Raw genomic sequence first — 20,548 nt, 5'->3', positions numbered from 1 at the left:
AATTTCATAGATGAAGCTGTTGAGCAATTATTAGGTCATTTGTATTTCTGGTGGACGTAAATTCAAATAAAATTCAACTCTGTCCCTGCAGGCACAGTCTATGTGTTATACTACTCAAAACCTCAAATATACTGTATGTACTAGTGGTGCACGGTTTTAAGTCACGGATCGGATTTTTGGATCAGCAAAAAAAGAAAAAAGACATAAATTTAACATTTACTTATTGAATTATTTTTTGTCTGTTAAAAACATTCAACTCAACACTCATTCCACTCAATTATTTAAAAAAATATGGTACAATATAGGGCAGTACAGGGCTTTGTATCTACCACTAAATTCAATTCAATTCAATTGTATTTATAAAGCACCAAATCACAACAACAGTTGCCTCAAGGTGCTTTATATTGTAAGTTAGACCCTACAATAATACATACCGCTCATTCTATCGCACTCTGCTGTGATATAATGAGCTGTCACGGTCACGTAGCTTTCCATTGCTACACCCATTTGTAGTAGTTAAGGCAACAGAAGATGCCTGGGACAGTTCAGCCATAACTTTAAACACCCCAATAGCTTTTGTAATAGCTTTTGTAATAGCTTTAGCCTGGTCAGATTGGGCAGCAAAGGGCTGCCTAAATACCGCAAACTCCTCTGCTCCGCCACTTGGACCTAAATACCGCAAACTCCTCTGCTCCGCCACTTGGACCTAAATACCGCAAATTCCTCTGCTCCGCCACTTGGACCGCTAAGCTGGCCATAACTATCGCTTGACAGATCCACCACGCGCACCCTACACATACTTTTTTTTCTTCTTTTTCGAATCTTCTGATCACGTGCATGCCGACCTGTGGAGTGGGATCAGTTCAGATTACGAATCAACCTTGATCCGTTGCACCACTAGTATGTACCATAAGGTACACGTATTTTAACATACAGTCTGTATCATCCCATATACAAAAAAGACATTACCTTAAAAATAATTAGGTTGTATTGTTAACTTTTATTTAACTTAAATTTCTTTAGTAAGAGTAGCCTGAGCCAAGATAGGCAACATGAATCAGGAACCTCAAAGACTTGAGGAAAGCCCAGAGAAGCACAGGGAGAACATGCAAACTCAAAACACAGGGCCATCTTCTCCTGAGGCACCTCTGCCAATCACCACGCACCAATTTACTGTTACTATATAATTTTTTTATTAGTTAAATGCAACAAATACATGCAGAAAACTCCCGTTTTATTTTTTGTCTGTTTTGCGTACTAGCAGCAAGATGGTGCTGCTTCCTCACAGCAAGAAAGTTCTGGATTCACAGAGTCCTTTACCTCCATATCTGGTGGGTTTCTTTAGTTTCCTTCCACAGTCTAACGATGTTCCTGGTAGTTTTATTGATGATTTTCAGTTCAAATGTGAGATGGATATTTTGAATGGTCAGTAAGACAAGACATTTGCTAGTCTTAGGATGCTTTTACACAAGGACAAAGGCATCAGAATGATATTAAAGATCACTGCAAACCACACGCTGGCTTTGAGCTACATCATATATTTTTATTGTTTTTAAGCAATAAGGAGCTACAAAATCCAGAGAAATGCTGCTTTCTTTTTTCCCTTTTCCCCCGACTTTTACTGCTGATCATTACCCGGTACCTTCTTCAGCCAGTCCTTCTCCACATATGCTCTCACATCTCCCACTGAACACCTTTTTCCTGCATCCAGAGCCAGGAGTTTACCAAACATCTCCATGGCTACTGGAGTGAACCTTTTCCACAAAGGAGGGATGTCCTCCTCAGCGTTAGATCGATTTTCCATTCTCCACCAATCTGCAAACTCTTCGTAGAAGTCATCCGAGTCCACACAGCGTTCCCAGGGGAAGTAGCCTGTGAGGATGCAGAAGATAACCACGCCAAATGCCCAGGTATCCAGACTTGGCTCCACACTCAGAGGTGGAGCAGTCACCTCTTTCTGGCCCTCGGGCAGAGCTACAGAACAAAGTTCAGGGGCCATATAGGGAAGGATTCCTGTGATAAAACGTATCAGGGTTCCTCTCTTCTGGGCAAGTCCAAAGTCCGCCAGCTTCACCTGGCAGCAGAGATTGTCCAGCAGAAGAATATTTTCAGGCTTCACATCACGGTGGACCAAGCCATGGGTGTGGATGAACTCCAAAGCACTGGCGATCTGAAGGACACAGCGTTTTACTGAGGATTCTGGGATACCCACCTAGAACAAATGAAATTGGAGATGGGCTTGTGACCCTAATATAGAAGCTGGATACAGTCGTTTTTAATATATTTCTAGTGCTCATCATTTCTTTCACCAAACATTAAACATCTAAATGTTTTCTTCTGATGAATGTGAGTTCAAGAAATTTGGAAAACCATTCATATTGGTTGTGAAAGGTTTAATTCAGTCAGCCTAAGTTCAAATTAACCCGGTCCGTTAGAATCTTTTAATTCTGTATATTTGATGGGTCTGCCTCTTAATGTTGTAAAATGTCCCAAGTTTATCTTAGGAAGATTTGAATACAGCCATGGCTTATGGACAGCGCTGAAGGGGTCGTCCCCAGATTTCCAGGGCCAACAGCAGAAATCTACTGATTTTCATTTTGATTGACTGGTTTTTTTTTTTTGGTTTTTTTTTTTTGAGATACAGTGAGATACATTTTCCTTTACATTCCTTTGGTGGCCAGAAGATACATCTTAAGTACATTATTGTATCAACTCTGTCCCTGCAGAGGGACTCAAACATCTTTAGAAAATACACAGAAACACAGGAAACACACATAAACCCGTCAAATGCAGGGCCCTTTTCTCCTGAGGCAACACTGCTAACCACTGAGCCAATATGTTGGCTTACGACAAAATACCTGCAAAACTAATAATATTGCCATCAAATTCAACTGCACTCTGTAGTTCAATTCACAGTTGACGTCTTAACACACTAAAGTCAGATGGTGCACATGTGACAGTAAATTCAAGTAAATGCTTACATTACATTACAATCTTACAAACCCACTATTATGGCTCTAGTTGTAGTCTTATTTTGCAATTGTTTGACTCACTTTTGGTTGAATGACAGCAAAAAGGTCCCTTCCAATGATCAGCTCCTGGGCAAAGCAGTAATGCTCATTAGACTGGAAGGCGATGCCAAAAAGACCCACAATGCAGGGGTGGCAGGACAGGTGCAAGGAGATGCAGTACTCTCGCAGAAAGCCCTGCAGCTTAGTTGAAGTTTTGGGCATCACTTTCAATGCCATGGGAGTCCCTGCAGATCATTCATGTTTTTGTAATTAGTATCCCAGTTCATACACATGTTTGTGTTACTTTGTTAAACAGATAAATCAAACTGATGACAGTTGAATATGATAATTATTTAAGACACAACAACAGAGTATTTCCAAAACGTAGGCTAGCGTGTATGGGTCACCCCCATACACGCTAGCTGTTTCCAAATTGAGAACCTCCAGGCCTCAAGCCAGCCACCCTTTGCAACCCCATGCTATGCATTCAGGCTGTCTACTTTGTCTCCACTGACACCTTTATTGCTCCGCTTTGATTTGACTCAATTGCACTGGGTCATTCAGGTTTCAAGATTTGCACAGAATCAGAAGACATCATACACCTTATGTTTTCTTCAAGTAGCAGTTTTCCCAAATTTTTAACCTGAGGTTTCTTCACTAAAGCATTCTCTCTCTCAGTAGCTTTTATTTTATTTCAACCCACAGAGATGTCTGGCATGACAAAAAGAACAACTTTGGTGACTTTTGGTAGACTATAAATGACTACGTGTTTTTGGTCTTAAGTCTGTTGAATATATACTTTTCAGAAACATTATATGTCATCATATATTGCATCCTTTTGTGATAATACAACAGCTAAGTGCAAATAAAAAACAATTTTCTGCCATGTATTAAGAAATTTTAAAACTCCTAACATTAAAGAAGGTAAATTCTGTAACTGATTTCTCCTGGGAAACAAAAGATTTTTATAACACATAGAAGGAAACCGGTTATACTCTTCTTTAAGAAGAATAAGTGCAGTCATACCTCTAAAGCGATGTGTAACCAGGAGCACTTTCCCATATTTCCCTCGTCCGATCTCTTTGATGACGTTGAAGTGTTCTTGGATTTCCAGGTGACTGAGGCTCTGTGCTGTCAGCTCCATCAACTCATCAATCAGGTTGCCATCAGGGAGGCCCAGCTCAATCATCTTTAGCCAAACATAAAGCAAAAACAAAGCAAGTGCTTTTTCAAATTTAAAATTGCTCTCCCACGAAAAAACAAACAATCAAAAAAACTCAATCCCTTGTTTGTGCAAGCAGCTTGTTGCATGCCATCGAAATTTTGGTCAGAGCTGATGTGATAGAGCCACATAGGGTGTGTGCACAGCCATTAAATACTTTAAAAATATTAACTATGTTAAGATTTTGTTAAAGTTTGAAAAGATAAAAATACTGATTTAAATCCCAAGTTAAGAACATAAATGAGCATATTAAACAAACGTTTGACTCTGAATCTTTATCCATGGTTAAATCAAAAGCCAGAGCTGAAATTTTTAACCTGAGGTTTGAGACGCCAGCACAATATTCTGCAAGAAAAACCAAATCTACGATTTCAGGTGAAGTAAGAGTGCAGTTTTTTCAAGAAATGGCTCTTTTGTTTCTGAAAAACTTTAATTTCCAGTGTCAAATAAAATTTATACTATCATTCATACTATTAGGGTATTTTTTGATCAAGAACATCTACCAATCCAGTCAGATGGTTGTTATTTATTTATTTTTTAAATCACACACATTGTTATACTTGCTATGCATGAGTAAAACTTTTGAATGACATTTACATTTTTCGCCGAAAACAAAAAATGGGATTGCAGATTTTTTTAGTACCTGTTTTGTCAGTGGTTTGCCATCTTTAGCCATGATTATCATATTAACCATAATAAAATCTTACCTTTGCTCTTTACTGTTCTTGATAAAGTCACTGGAGTTTAAAAAATGGCAATCCAAACAGACACAAAAAATGCATAGGCTTAAACCACCATTCTTACAACTGACAAAATGCAGCTAATCAATATCCTGAACAAGTGCAGGTTAAATGTCTGTGCTGCCTGTCCTTCACTTTCACTGCTGCTGCTGCACGAGTGGACTTGAAAGCTTTTCGTTTCCCAGCATGCAGCTTTCAAATGCTGCGATGGGGTCAGTGCCCACTTTGACAGCTGATTACAAACTGCCACTGGGGAGGGCACGCCCACGTAAACACACATACACGATCACACTAAAACCAACTGCACATGTGCATGTAGTATAAATCTATGAAAAACACAAATTTAAACACATTTTCATAAACCTTACTCAATCCTTCTTTTAATGGAAAAAGCAAATGAAATTACAGTTTCAATATTTGTGGCTCTGTCACACACACACACATACACACACACACATCCTCGCCCCAAACACACACACACAAACAGTGACTTTAGCCTTTTGACAAACCCCGTGCAGAAACATGTTTCTTTGTGGTTGACTTAAAATCATCATAAATATAAGTATGGAAATAACCTGGAAATAATATTATTTTTTATTCTTTCCCAGTTACTCTGAAGCACATAAAACATTTCACCCAAATCTAGTTTTAATGGAGGAATGTAGCAAGTTGTGGATACTAGTACTTTTATATCTACCAGTTTTTGCCTGCTTCATACTTCACCAGTGTAGTTTAGATGAAAATATTCTTCTTAAACATATTAAACTCACTGACAGTTGTAAGTGCTTTAGAAAGTAACTTATTACAGGTTGAACTATACAAGAATGATAACAATATCTAAAGTTTATCTTCACTGACTGTAACTGTATCGAGGAAACTGAAATGAATGGACTTTTATTTAAGTATTTTTAGTGTGGTATTGCTACACTGACCTTTTGACTGGGATTTGTTACCACTTTACAAATGAGGCTGAGGTGTCCAAGTAAATATATCATATGACACATGGTTATGATACTCTGATTACATTGCAGATTGGACTCAGTGATCTGTATTTGGAAGAGAGAAAGCAGTTCGCTCTCGAGTTGCATGTTATTTTACTGTGCATGTCTAATGAATGTTGCCATACAGGGTTTGTTTTTACAGTAGCATAACTATAATGAGATTTTTCCTTCTGTACTACAGGAAATAACTAGAGCTGAATGTTGTCTGTGAAGGTTCTCAGTCATCCAGGTCATCGTAGTCAAAGGAGCTTGCAAAGAAAAGCGTCTGGACTTCTTTAAGACTTCTTTAACTTAAAGAAGTCTTAAAGAAGTCCAGACGCTTTTCTTTGCAAGCTCCTTTGACTAGAGCTGAATGTTGCTTTAACTGTATTGTAACTCTATATTTTTAGGGATATAAACATCGTGTCCTGCAATAGGGGGTAAATGGCTGCCATGATATGAAGTCAGACATGTGAATTCAAACTAATACTTTGCAAAGTCATCACGTGTGTTCCTAATGTCAAATAAAACACTCCTGTCCTGGACAGTTCTGGTGGAATGGCCTATGTTTTTATTTTGTTGGCTGTCTGCTCCACAATTTTTCTTGCTAGATGAATTTGCACCTGAAATGTAATGAACACATTGATGGTTTTTAGAAAGTACTAATTTTGGTCAACACATGCCTTCATCTAGTGTGATCGTGTCAAGCACCTGTAAAGCTATCAGATGATTTGGATTTTAGTGATCCTCTAATTTTCCATCTATCGTCATCAAAAGGATAAAATTTTTATTTATGCATTGCTTTGGTATTAAACAGTGAATACTTTCTGGTAGAAAAGGCCGGCTCATAACCGGCATGCCTCACATTTTACCTGTCTGTGCTCAATGTGCCAGGGTTGGTATGCATTTTTTTTAATCCTCCATTTTTAGACTTAGCTGACCAAATTGTGAATATTTGGTGTAGACTCTGCTTATTTGCAAACATCTACAATAGTTGAACGGTCAAAATTGAGGAAACCTCTCAGTTGTTTCTTTTCTTTTCTTTCTTTTTAAAAAAAACAAACAAACATTGTTAGCGTGCTATTCTGGGCATTACACACTAATACAACCCCAAAGAACTACCTGTTTGTCTACGCGATTCCTTGATTTGGTGTGCAAATATGCAGCTTTTCTTTCTTTTCTTTTGTTTTTGTTTGTTTTCTTAAATTTAATCAGTTTACAATAACTGACAGGTTTTTCATGTTTATTAAATTTTATATGGGCATAAAATAGCCTGTTAATCATCTGTTCTGTGTGCAGAGCCTACTCGTCAAAGCAGAGCTGATAATTATGATTATAAAGGATTTTTATTTTAATAATAAATGCGTTGATATATGTTTGAAATAAGCGTAGCCTTGGATGCATGTTGTTGAAACTTTCACGTGGAAGTGGGTCTTTAAGGGGAAGACAACACCAGCCCGGTGGGAGGTTTACCATTGTGAGCCATGAATGCACTCAAGCTGTGGCACTTGAACAAACAAATCCTCCAGGCTGTCATCTACAACCCAGTGATGTGTCTGTGGTGGTTTTGCTGCACCTGTGTCTCTGTGACTGTGTGTGTATGTGTTTGTTTCCCCGTGTCATGAACACTTAATCTGAGGGCACAGAGCATCCATGCAAACAGAACTAACAACACAAAGAAACAGATACATTGGCGTGTTGGTCTCTGCAGGGCTACGGTGGGATAATGAGGTGTCACTCACTACTAACCGATTCAAGCGGTTCACACCAGGACAGGAGGAATGGTAACTGAACGTAGTATTTAGCACTTTTCCATCTTACTTGTTTTACAAAGTACTTGTGCAAGCTTGTGTCATTTACCCTGTCACACAAAGTTTTACAGGGTTTTTTTGTTTTGTTGTTTTTGTAAGTATGTGGACCTGATGAAACTATATATAGTGTATCTATTTTTTCACTTCTGTGGATTCCAAAAATATCCTGCTATGTTTGGCAGTAGTCAGCGAACATCATAGCAACGCTCTCTCGTCCTCAGTCACGCTGCCATCAGTGATTAAAGTTATGTAGTGGAGCATGTTTGAAGTTTATGATCATCATGTTACGCTGTCACCACTGACATGGAGTCATGTCATTTCTGGGATCTTTTTCATCCCAGGATGGTGCGCAGTAGTCTTCACGGCACCAGACTGAATCCATATTACAGCTTCCTATCCCGTCTTTGATGCCCTCGTGTACTCACAAGAATTAAATTACAGAGCAGAGGAGTCTCACTTCTCAATATTCCTTTCACAGTTTGTAATTATTTCTAATAAAGATGTAGCCTTTAGCAATCATCACATGGATGCCAGTAGCACAGATGCCAGTAATATTACAGAGACTTTCAACAAAATATATGTTTTACCAGCAGGTAAAAATTATGCCACCACTATCATTACCAAATAAACTGCAGGAAAAATTCATATAGCCCACAGTTCTCTAAAGTCAGTGAAAATCTTTTAGGAACACATGGACATTTGGAGAATTCTGTTTATTTGCCATGTTGCACAGTCACACATGACTTCATACAAGATCACTTTCAGCCTTGTGATTCCAGAACTGAGAGCAGGTCTGGGATATGACTGGCTTTTGCTTAACAACCCAGCCTTGAAGTGGGTGAACTCTTTCACTCCATTAACAGTGAAGAACAGCTTGCAGCAGCAAGTTTGTCCAAATCAGCCGATAAGTTTATAAACTTTTAAACTCATCAGCTTCTCCCTTTGAAAGGTTTCATTTCACACATAGGAAAAATCCAAGTAAACTCCAAGTGAACCAAATTGCTTCCGAGTGTGATTACTGTGTATACATCTGCACAAACAAACTACACCAATAGGGAAAACAAACCAGAGTTTGATTTAAAGGGACGAAAGACTGTAGGCCTGAAAGTACCCTTATTTAATCCTGTGAGCTCCCAGACATCATTGGCAGTGAAGGTTCCTGATGTTGGTTATCATTGTATGATCTTTACCTTACAGTATAAAGTATGTTGAGTTGACTGTTTTTGTGATATAAATACAATTAGCTCCATAAATATTTGGACAGAGACAACTTTTTTTAAAAATGTTTGTTCTGTACATTACCACAATGAATTTTAAATGAAACAACTCAGATGCAGTTGAGGTGCAGACTTTCAGCTTTAATTCAGTGGGTTGAACAATTAGAATGCATAAAAATGTGAGGAACTAAAGAATTTTAACACAACCCCTTCATTTCAGGGGGTCAGAAGTAATTGGAGAAATTAACTGGAAAAAAAATTCATTTCTAATACTTAGTTAAAATCTCTTTGTTGGCAATGACAGCCTTAATTCTTGAACTCATGGACATCACCAGATGCTGGGTTTCCTTCTTCTTAATGCTCTGCTGTTTGTTTGTGGGACTTTCTGTCTGAAGTTTAGTCTTAAACAAGTGAAATGCATGCTTTATATTCCACTGCTTTGCTTTAATAAATTCCTGGGTTGCTTTGGCTTTATGTTTTGGGTCATTGTCTATCTGTATTATGAAGCGGTACCCCATCTGACTGTATTTTGATTGCCAGACAGTATGTCTCTGAACACCTGAGGATTCATTCGGCTGCTTCTGCCTTGTGTCACATCATCAATAAACACATCATTACTAAGTCATGCGTGTCGAAGCCATCACACTGTCTCTGCCATATTTTACAGATGATGTGATATTCTTTGGATCATTAGCTGTTCCACACCATCGCCATACATTTTTCTTTCCATCATTCTGGTAGAGGTTGATCTGGGTCTCTGTTCAAAGAATGTTTTTTCCAGCAGTGTGCAGGCTTTTTTGTCTCTCATGGACATCCAATATTGTAGCAATTTATTTATTGTAGCAATGGGTTTTCACAGCTTAAGTATGGCTAATTTCACCAGCAATTTGACAGCATTTTGTCTGTTCACAGCAAAATCTTCTAAACTGCAAATTGCATATTGCAGACACCACACCTCAAATCAATTTCAGGTCTTTTATTTGCTTCATTCCATTATATAACTATAACTGGAATATGTATCAGTTAACAGGTAAAAAAACAAAAAACTGTCAGAGTCTAAACATATATGGACCTAAGTTGAAAACTTGTTGAAGTTGAAGATGTTAAACCCAAATCAGTGTTATTAGAACATTTGTTATTTTTTTTCATTACTTTTTGAGCATTATTTCCTTTATTGGATAGTGGAGCAGTGAAGATAGACAGAAAGACACACAATAAAGGGCTCATCAGTATCATGAGTGACATTTCACTTCTCTACCTTGCCAGAACCAATGCAGTAATAATATGACCGGATAAACATCATAAACCTGAAGGTAGCTACAGAAATGGATATTTCTGATAACTCTCTGTGGGTTCAAGAGCTTCCAAATATTCTGAGGCAAATATAATTTAGAGAAGCTTTAATGAATCAGTAATTTAATCTATATTGTAACTTTGAAAACCCTGCAAAAACTGTGTTTTTTAAATGAGTGACATTTTTTAAAATGTCTCAGAGTGACACTGAAAAACTAGTTCATGCATTTATTACTTCCAAGCTGGACGACTGTAATTCATTATTATCAGGATGTCCAAAAAACTCACTGAAAAGCCTTCAGCTAATCCAAAATGCTGCAGCAAGAGTACTGACAGGGACTAGAAAGAGAGAGCATATTTCTCCTGTTTTGGCTTCCCTTCATTGGCTTCCTGTTAAATCCAGAATTGAATTCAAAATCCTGCTCCTCACATACAAGGTCTTAAATAATCAGGCCCCATCTTATCTTAATGACCTTGTAGTACCATATCACCCTATTAGAGCACTTCGCTCTCGCTCTGCAGGCCTACTTGTTGTTCCTAGAGTATTTAAAAGTAGAATGGGAGGGAGAGCCTTCAGTTTTCAGGCCTCTTTTCTGTGGAACCAACTTCCAGTTTGGATTCAGGAGACAGACACTATCTCTACTTTCAAGATTAGGCTTAAAACTTTCCTTTTTGCTAAAGCATATAGTTAGGGCTGGACCAGGTGACCCTGAATCCTCCCTTAGTTATGCTGCAATAGACGTAGGCTGCCGGGGGATTCCCATGATGCATTGAGTTTTTCCTTTCCAGTCACCTTTCTCACTCACTATGTATTAATAGACCTCTCTGCATTGAATCATATCTGTTATTAATCTCTGTCTCTCTTCCACAGCATGTCTTTTATCCTGTCTTCCTTCTCTCACCCCAACCGGTCGCAGCAGATGGCCCCGCCCCTCCCTGAGCCTGGTTCTGCCGGAGGTTTCTTCCTGTTAAAAGGGAGTTTTTCCTTCCCACTGTCGCCAAAGTGCTTGCTCACAGAGGGTCATATGATTGTTGGGTTTTTCTCTGTATCTATGAAGCGCCTTGAGGCGACTTTTGTTGTGATCTGGCGCTATATAAATAAAGTTGAACTGAATTGAATAAAAATAAATTTCTTCCTTAAATCTATTGTCACTTTTAGGTCAGAGTTGGTCCTCTGGTATATAAATAAATGTCAGGTGTTTTGCATATCCTACATAGCTGTTCTGAACAATAGCCAAACAGACTACCAGTGACATTTAGTACAAGGCCTCAGTGTTACAATCTAGAAATTTATCCCTGTGTAAAATTACATTAATGTGTCATCACTCCCAAATGTGTCACTCTTATCGCAGACCAAATCTCACAGCTGTTCTCAACTGTGGCTTGGCCAGTAATGTGTGGCTGTGACTACAATCTTCCTGCATGCACGACTTTGCGTGCGTACATGATGTTTTCGTCATTTGGCTAGTTTAGACTTTCTTTTGTGGCTTAGCCTTTCTGTGCATGCATGGTGGTTTCACACACACTGCATATAACATACATTAAAGTACAGACATGTTTGGTAAGCACCTGCTGTGGAAGAAGAGATTCACTAATAAACAGCAATGACTTTGGGCGTAGGACTTTTAGGCGTGAGAAACTGCAACTCTGCAGTCCAACTCTTGGTGACAGATGGTTCGTGTTGTAACACAGTTGTTTATCGCTCTCTTTAGATCACAAACATGCACATACACCCACACACAGAGACACACAACTACACAAGACATTAAGAACATCCACAAACACGTTTTTAAATGCGGCTTTAACATTTCCAGCTGCTGCTTTTAAGTCCTGAACATTACACCTGCCAGAATGATCATTCAAGAAATACTACTTATACTGTTTTTCAAAACATACAAATTATATAACAAGCAGCACAGAGCAGTGGTGCAATGTTTCTGTGTGGAGCTTGCATGGTCTCCCCATGCTTGCCTCAGTTCTCTCCAGACACTCCAGCTTCATCCCACAGTTCAACAACATGTATTGGTAGGTTAACTGGCAATTCAGTCTCCAGTCTATAATAGATGGGAAACTGGTGTGCCCTACTTCTCGCCCTAAACACCTAGGATAGGCTTCATCCATCCATCCATTTTATTTCATGGATGGATGTCAATGGAAATTGAAACAAATTTGTCCTCATTGCACAAATGGTGGCTGCAAATCAGCAGCCCAAGATAGCACCAGTCATATCCACAGTGCTTTGGCTTTTATAGTGGGTGGGAGTGGTAGTGCTTTGTTCATACATTCTATTTATTGTGTAATTGGATGGTTAACTGTCTGTCTAACTCTTTGAAGTATAGTGTTAAAAAGGAAATTTTACCAAAATTGTACATGCCTCATTAACAGGTCTCGATTGGTAATCTGGCATACTGGGAATTTTCCCAGTGGGCTGATGCACTTTTGGACCGACAGGCCAGCTTGAATGGCCGCTGTGCACCAGCAGCCCATTCAGTAATTTTCATTATTGACACTGGATTGTCCAATCAAATCTGCTAATGCTACCAGCCCCTCCCCTACCTTTACTGTGCACTTGTGCACTGTGTAGGAAACGTTTGGTGTGGAAGAAGTGGCGAAAAGATAGAGCTGAGAAGCTGAGACAAAACAATAGAAAGAAACTAAAAATATATACAGCAAAATGTGTCAAATTAACCGACATGTTAGCTGTCGGGGCTGTTGCACCATGAACAGTAGTACCTGCAACAACTAGTAACCAGGTCACAGTCACAGGATGCTGCTGCTAGTACCAACTGTGGAGAAGTGAGAAAGAGATGGAGGAAGCTGAAATTAACGTGGTAAGAAAATAGATGCAGGAACATAAGAATGAAGGAAGAGATGCAAGGATTAAACTAAAATGAATGGCTACTTTGACCAATGAGCCACTGCTAATATCTGTGTTCTATTATCACTAAAAGTTATCACTAAAAGGCAAACAGACAAAAACAGATTTCTGTGCCCAAAACTGATGTCATCTCTCGCACTAGTTCAGACACACAGAGGTCCCCAAACAAAACTGTAGATGGTGAAAAGCTTTGTCCAATTCACAAGAAAGCCCATCCTCTCTCAGTGTCCAGAGCATTTCGCATGAAAACACTGTTAGATAGGAAAACGTTCTTAAAAGAAAACGACTTTTGCTTCAGATGCTGTACCTCATCTTCACACATAGCAAAGAACTGTAAAGCCAAGGTACAGTGTTCTGAGTGCAACGATGAGAAGCACTTCATGGCTGTCCACCCAGGACCAGCTCCCTGGCTAAAAGAAACCGAACCGGCAGCAGATTCAATGGTGGCAGGGAGCCTGACACCATTGAATCAGAGGAGATAACTTCTAAATGCACTCAGGTTTGTGGTGTGAATGAAGCAGGCAGTTCATGTTCTAAAATCTGTCTCGTTAATGTCTACCCAGCAGGCCACCCACATCAAGTAGTAAGGCTTTATGCCATCCATGATGAACAAAGTAAGTAATAGATCACTAGTACGTCCTGAGTTCTTCGAGTTGTTTAATGACTGCGGCCCTAGTTCCCCTTACTCGCTTAAGACATATGCAGGTACCAAAGAGACAATGGGTAGAAGAGCTACAGGTTATGTAGTGGCAGCTTTAGATGGTTCAGTCCACATCCCACTGCCTAGCCTAATTGAGTGCAAAAATATCCCAAATGACAGAGACGAGATCCCCACACCCAGTGCAGCTAGACACCACAGCCATCTAAAGTCAGTGGCTCACCTCATTCCTGCCTTGGACTCTAACGCCCCCATACTAATGCTTCTTGGACGGGATATCATTAGAGTTCACAAAGTCCGCAAACAGATAAGTGGCCCTAACAACGCACCCTATGCTCAAAAATTGGACCTAGGATGGGTCATAGTAGGAAACGTGTGTTTAGGTGACGTCCACAAAACTCCTGCAGTAAGGACTCTGTTCACAAATGCAACTGAAAGGGGACGTCCCACAGCGTTCGAGCCATGTCCTAATGTTTTCAACGTAAAAGAGAAACATTGTGGGATACAAGTTCCACTCAACTTCAGCTCCCAGCTGGCAGACAGTGCTTGTGAACCTGATCATTTAGGATGTAATGTGTTCAAACAAACCAGAAACGACAACTACATCTCACCTTCCATCCAGGACAATGCCTTCTTAAAAATAATGGAGGAAGGACTAACAAAAGATACAGATAACCACAGGCCCTGAATTGCCTAATGTCTCTTCTTCGCACCTTTGAAAAGAAAAAAGAGATGAAGGAACATTTCATCACTTTCATGGACAAAATATTCATTCAAACATGCAGAGATTGAAAAGATTGAAAAGAGGACGAGGAATGTTGGTATCTGCCACTATTTGGTGTCTACCATCCCCGTAAACCCACGCAGATCAGGGTCGTCTTCGACAGCAGCGCCAAGTATGAAGGCGTATCCCTGAATGATGTTCTGTTAACAGGACCAGATTTTAATAACTCATTGCTTGGGGTCCTAATACGCTTCAGAAAAGAAGCCGTTGCCTTCACAGCAGACATCGAACAGATGTTCTACTGTTTCAACGTGCGAGAGCAAGACAGGAATTACTTACGCTTCTTGTGATTCCGCGACAATGACATTTCCAAAGAAATTGTGGAGTATAGAATGACGGTCCACGTCTTTGGAAACAGCCCATCGCCAGCAGTGGCCATATATGGCCTGCACCAGTCTGGCCTACGCGTCGAACCAGACTGCGATGCAGATGTGAAGCAGTTTGTCATGCGCGACTTCTACGTTGATGACGGACTAAAATCTCTACCTTAAAAAGGCCATATCTCTACTCCAAAGAACCCGAGATGCACTTGCAAACTCAAATTTAAGACTGCATAAAGTAGCAGCAAACAGAAAGGAAGTACTAGAGGCATTCCCGACTCAAGATCATGCCAAAAATCTAAAAAACCTAGACTTTGAAGCTGATTCAGTGCCCATGCAGCGTAGCCTAGGTCTGAGTCAAAGCCCTTTATTAGACAAGGTGTTCTATCAACAATAAACAGCCTCTATGATCCGCTGGGCTTTGTAGCACCAGTCACCATACAGGGAAAGTCAATTCTACGTGAACTTACAGCTGAAAATGGGGACTGGGATGCTCCACTGCCTCCCGAAATGGAAGAGTCCTGGACACAGTGGAAAGACTCACTCAAAGACCTGCCTAACATGACCATTCCCAGAGCATACACAGACATTTCCCCTTCAACAGCCGTGAAAAAAGAGTTGTGTTTTTTCAGACGCATCTACCAAAGCCATAGCTGCAGTGGCCTACTTAAAAGTGGCAGATGCAGAAGGACACAGTCAAGTAGGCTTCGTAATGGGTAAGGCTAGCTAGCACAACGCCCAGATCAGACTATTCCAAGATTAGAGCTTAGTGCTGCCGTTTTAGCGGTTGAGCTCGCAGATCTTATCTCAGATGAACTTGACTATAAACTAGCTCACACTACCTTCTACACAGACAGTAAAGTAGTCCTAGGTTACATCTACAACGAGTCTAGAAGATTTTATGTCTATGTCAGTAATCGTGTGACTAGGATCCGCAGATCTTCTCAGCCATGCCAGTGGCACTATGTAGCTAGCAGTCAGAACCCTGCAGATCACACCACTCGTTCTGTTCCTGCTAGTGATGTGTCGGTCGCGAACAAAATGGCTCTTAGAGCCGGAGCTTTGACGTGAACGACGCGAGCCGGCTCCTTATTGTGAGCCGTGGGGTTTTTTTTTTTCTTTCTCTCACCCTCTCTCTCGCTCTTTTTTTCCGCTTCACTCCGCATGCAAGCCTTGTGCTTTGCGCTGGGCAGAGGGGGGAGAGGCGGTAGTTACACTTGCATTAGCACAGGAACAGAGCAGGAGGGAGAGAGAGAGAAAGAGAGCCAGGGACAACAACATCACATTGGAAAGGTATAGTAATAATCCACAACTATTTTCAGTTGCGGATGATAAAGGATTCAGGTTTATTCATGCAGATCTATATGACAGAGAATATGCATGTTCTTTTTGTTTTCATATTTTAATTTATATTTAATTGTGTAGTGGCTTGCAGTGTTTTGTGTTGCTTCATTTTAAATTTGTTTAAAAGGAAAAAGCTGAAAATTTAAATAGTTAAAAGTTGAAATGTGACTAGTTGGTTTTTGTATTTGTCATGGTCCGTGGTCCTGTGTCTGTGGAATGCGTGATGCTCGGGTAGCCACACCCCCGGGCTGGGCCATCACCGGCACACCTGCTCTCCATCGCGGTGATTACATGAAGATCTACTTAACCCGGCGCTGACGGATGCTCCACGCCAGTCCGTTAGTCACCTCACAGTGGTAACTAGACTTCCACGAAAGCGTGCATTCACTTCTGGTTGGAACTGTGTTTAATCCGCCTACTTGTGTCCAGGTTTCGACTCGGCGTCTGCCACCTGCCTGTCCTCCGGCTCAACTGGATCACTCGGTGCATCATCTGGCCCATTCGCTATCCCCTTCAGACTTCCTGCTCACGGACTGCCACACTTCCCTCCCGAGCTCCCACGGTCCCGTTCTATCGTAAGCCCCCTACTCTAACTCAGTCCTGATGTGTTTTCCCCGCTTCCCGGCTCCCTAGTAATCATCTCCCCTTTCTATTGCAGCCTCCCATGGTCCTGATCCTTTTGTGTACGCGCGCCGCGGTGCATGACAGTATTATATGATTTATTTATTACATTTTATGTGGAGTGAATAAATAAAACTGTATTTACGGTGGCCCCTAGAGACAAAGCAGCACGTACAAACTTCAAAACACGTATGAACCCTGAAGCACGTAAAAACTCCAAAACACGTACAAAACGCAACAGAAGTGCTCCAGGATGCTAGGCGCAGTGTTAAGCGTTTGTTACCTAGCCAGCAAGTACCAACGACCGGATTTGGTGTGTGGTAGTAACAGGTAAATGAACTTTTTTTAAAAAATTTTTGAATATATATGAGTGCTTGTGTATAAATACACAAATAATACACATATGCTTTCAATTGTGTAATTTAAGTGATGTAGGTAGCTCTGTTTTGAAGTTCAGTTAACGCTAGAAATGTGTTTTGGAGTTTGTACGTGTTTTGTCTCTAGGGGCCACCTTATATATTTATATATAAACATTAGGGGTGCAACGATACACAAAATTCACGGTTCGGTTCGATACTTTGGTGTCACGGTTCGATATTTTTTCGATACAAAAAAAATGTTCATGCCTTTTTAATTTGTCATTTATTAAAATTATAAATATATATTTTAACTCAAAAGTACAGTTTTTAAATTTAACCCTAACCCTTGTGCGTGTTTTTTATTTTGACAGCGAATGCGCACCTGCGGACCACTTATGTGCAGCCCTGGTTATTTAGCTCGTCATATTGCAGCCACAGAAATTATTTTGGCCATGAAACGCCAAAGATGGCGCCGAGTATGGCAGCCTTGTCGCGAGCTCCCCCAAGCAACAGCTTTTTTCTGTGTTTAATTTTACTTTTCCTTCATTTTTTCGCGAGTAGCACATGTCTCCTTGTGTACGACCGACAAACCTTACTGGACATAAAAGACGGTCTTTCTTATAACTTTCCAGAGTTCAAATTTTGCAACACGGACGCTCCGTTTGCAGACCCCCCATTCATCTCACCTGAGACGCCTTTGTTCTCTGGCCCTGGAGGCCGCAAACGCCGACGCAGAGGGAGAAGATCTGGCGTTCTGGTTCGACTGAGACGGCGCACTAACAGACCACCGTTACCCAGTTTATTACTGGCTAATGTGCAGTCTCTGGAGAACAAGCTGTGCGAGCTTCGGGCACGGATCTCATTCCAGCGAGAGATGCGGGACTGCTGCGTGATCTGCCTCACAGAAACCTGGCTATCGGACAAGGTACCGGACTCCGCAATACAACTATCGGGGTTCTCCGTGCATCGCGCGGACAGGTCACAGGATCTTACTGGGAAAAGCAGAGGCGGTGGTGTATGTTTCATGATCAACAACAGCTGGTGTGATTATGCGAACGTGCACCCGGTCAAATCCTTCTGCTCACCGGACCTGGAGTACCTGATGATTAAGTGCCGGCCATTCTGGCTACCGAGGGAATTTACAGCAGTGATTATTACGGCTGTTTACATTCCCCCACAAGCCGACACTGACCGAGCACTCAGGGAACTGTACAGCGCGATCAGCAGCGAGGAAACCGCACACCCAGAGGCAGCGTTTATCACAGCCGGAGACTTTAATAAGGGAAACCTGAAGAAAGTCTCACCCAAACTCCACCAACACATCCATTTTAACACTCGTGGAGATCGGCTACTCGACCACTGCTACACCTCTTTCCGGGATGCGTACAAAGCCCTCCCCCGCGCCCCATTCGGCCAATCAGATCACCGCTCCATCCTGCTCCTGCCCGCCTACAGGCAGAAGCTGAAACAGGAAGCTCCAACCCGGAGGGCGGTGCACTGTTGGACGGACCAATCGGAGTCAGCGCTGCGGGACTGTTTTGATCACGCGGACTGGGAAATGTTTCACGTGGCTGCTAGGGACATTGATGAATACACAGACTCAGTCTGCGGATTTATCAGGAAATGCGTGGAAGATGTCGTCCCATCCAGAACAGTTAAATCCTTCCCAAATCAAAAACCCTGGATTAACGGAGATGTTCGCGCGGCACGGAGCACCGCCTTTGCCTCCGCGAACACATCGGACTACAAACACGCACATTACCAACTCCGGAAGACGATCAAAGCAGCCAAACGTGAGTATAGGGACAGGGTGGAGCAACAGTTTGACAACCCTCGGAGTATGTGGCAGGGACTAAACACGATCACAGACTTTAGAGGGAAAACCAGCACACCGCAGACCACGGCCTCTCTGTGTGAGGATCTAAACGTATTCTACGCTAGATTCGACACAGCGAACACCATGAGACCGGACAGTGTGCGCACCGCGGATGACGTCAGTGCGCACACTGTGTCTGAGGAGGATGTGCGGAGGTGCTTCAGGAAGGTGAACGCACGCAAAGCTACTGGTCCGGACGGGATTCCCGGCCGCGTCCTCAAGTCATGCGCGGCTCAGCTGGCTGGAGTGTTCACGCACATCTTCAACCTTTCCCTCTCTCTGTCTGTAGTCCCAGCCTGCTTCAAAATGGCCACCATCGTCCCTGTACCCAAATCCTCCACCATCTCCTCATTGAACGACTGGCGACCTGTAGCCCTGACCCCCATCGTAAGCAAATGCTTCGAGAAGCTGGTCAGGGACTTCATCTGCTCTGCACTACCCGACTCACTGGACCCTCTACAGTTCGCATACCGCCACAACAGGTCCACTGATGATGCCATAGCCCTGACACTACATACTGCCCTGTCACACCTGGAGAAGAGAGACACGTATGTGAGAATGCTGTTTGTAGATTACAGCTCAGCATTCAATACCATTGTTCCCTCGAAGCTGGACAGGAAACTGCAGGATCTAGGACTGAGCAGCTCCCTCTGCAGCTGGATCCTTAGCTTCCTGTCTGACAGACGCCAAGTGGTCAGACTGGGCAGCATCACCTCATCCCCCGTCACACTGAACACTGGTGCTCCACAGGGGTGTGTACTGAGCCCTCTCCTGTACTCACTCTACACCTACGACTGCACGGCCACTAACAACTCCAACATCATTGTGAAGTTTGCGGACGACACTACAGTGGTGGGTCTTATCACCAACAGTGATGAGACAGCTTACAGGGAGGAGGTCAGCGCCCTGACCCACTGGTGTCAAGACAACCATCTCACCCTCAACGTCGCAAAGACAAAGGAGTTGATAGTGGACTTCCGGAGGTGCAGAGAAGTACACACCCCCATCACCATCAACGGCGCTGCTGTGGAGAGAGTGAGCAGCTTCCGGTTCCTTGGTGTACATCTGGCTGAGGATCTTACGTGGTCAGTACACACAAACAAAACAGTGAAGAAGGCGCAGCAACGCCTCTTCTTTCTCAGGAGACTGAAAAGATTCGGCATGAGCCCCCGCATCCTCAGGACCTTCTATCACTGTGCCATTGAGAGCATCCTCACTGGATGCATCACCACCTGGTATGGCAACAGCACCGCCTACAACTGCAAAGCTCTCCAGCGAGTAGTGCGGTGCTCTGAACGGATAATTGGAGGTGAGCTTCCCTCCCTCCAAGACATCTACAGGAAGCGGTGCCTGAGGAAAGCGGGGAGGATCATCAAGGACTCCAGTCACCCCAGCCATAAACTGTTCAGACTGCTTCCATCAGGAAGGAGGTTC

At 42.1% G+C, this 20,548-nt stretch overlaps 1 protein-coding gene across 1 annotated transcript; it reads right to left on the bottom strand.

Moving 5' to 3' along the window:
* Positions 1 to 1,295: 1,295 nt before the first annotated feature.
* Positions 1,296 to 5,132, bottom strand: LOC146645101 (serine/threonine-protein kinase SBK1). The gene is made up of 4 exons (XM_085394395.1): positions 4,941 to 5,132; positions 4,038 to 4,200; positions 3,054 to 3,256; positions 1,296 to 2,212 (listed from the first exon to the last, which is right to left on the bottom strand). Exons 2-4 carry the CDS (start codon positions 4,198 to 4,200, stop codon positions 1,619 to 1,621), a joined length of 960 nt encoding a protein of 319 aa, XP_085250521.1. The 5' UTR covers positions 4,941 to 5,132; the 3' UTR covers positions 1,296 to 1,618.
* Between the last annotated feature and the right edge of the window lie 15,416 nt (positions 5,133 to 20,548).

Source organism: Rhamphochromis longiceps, linkage group LG20 (genome assembly GCF_057381845.1).
Source record: "Rhamphochromis longiceps isolate RC_006_pf linkage group LG20, R_longiceps_female_GT1.1, whole genome shotgun sequence".
NCBI classification, from domain to species: domain Eukaryota; kingdom Metazoa; phylum Chordata; class Actinopteri; order Cichliformes; family Cichlidae; genus Rhamphochromis; species Rhamphochromis longiceps.
The sequence above is the reverse complement of the archived record's forward strand: the minus strand, read 5'-3'. Positions and strand labels throughout refer to the sequence as shown.

What these genes read in the sequence shown, in the direction of transcription:
- LOC146645101 (XM_085394395.1), bottom strand. Translation starts at nt 4,200, where the DNA reads ATGATTGAGCTGGGCCTCCCTGATGGCAACCTGATTGATGAGTTGATG. An exon ending in GGTTACACATCGCTTTAGAG is followed by an intron (nt 3,257 to 4,037) that starts GTATGACTGCAC and finishes AATGATCTGCAG; the next exon opens with GGACTCCCATGGCATTGAAA. An exon ending in TTGCTGTCATTCAACCAAAA is followed by an intron (nt 2,213 to 3,053) that starts GTGAGTCAAACA and finishes CATTTGTTCTAG; the next exon opens with GTGGGTATCCCAGAATCCTC.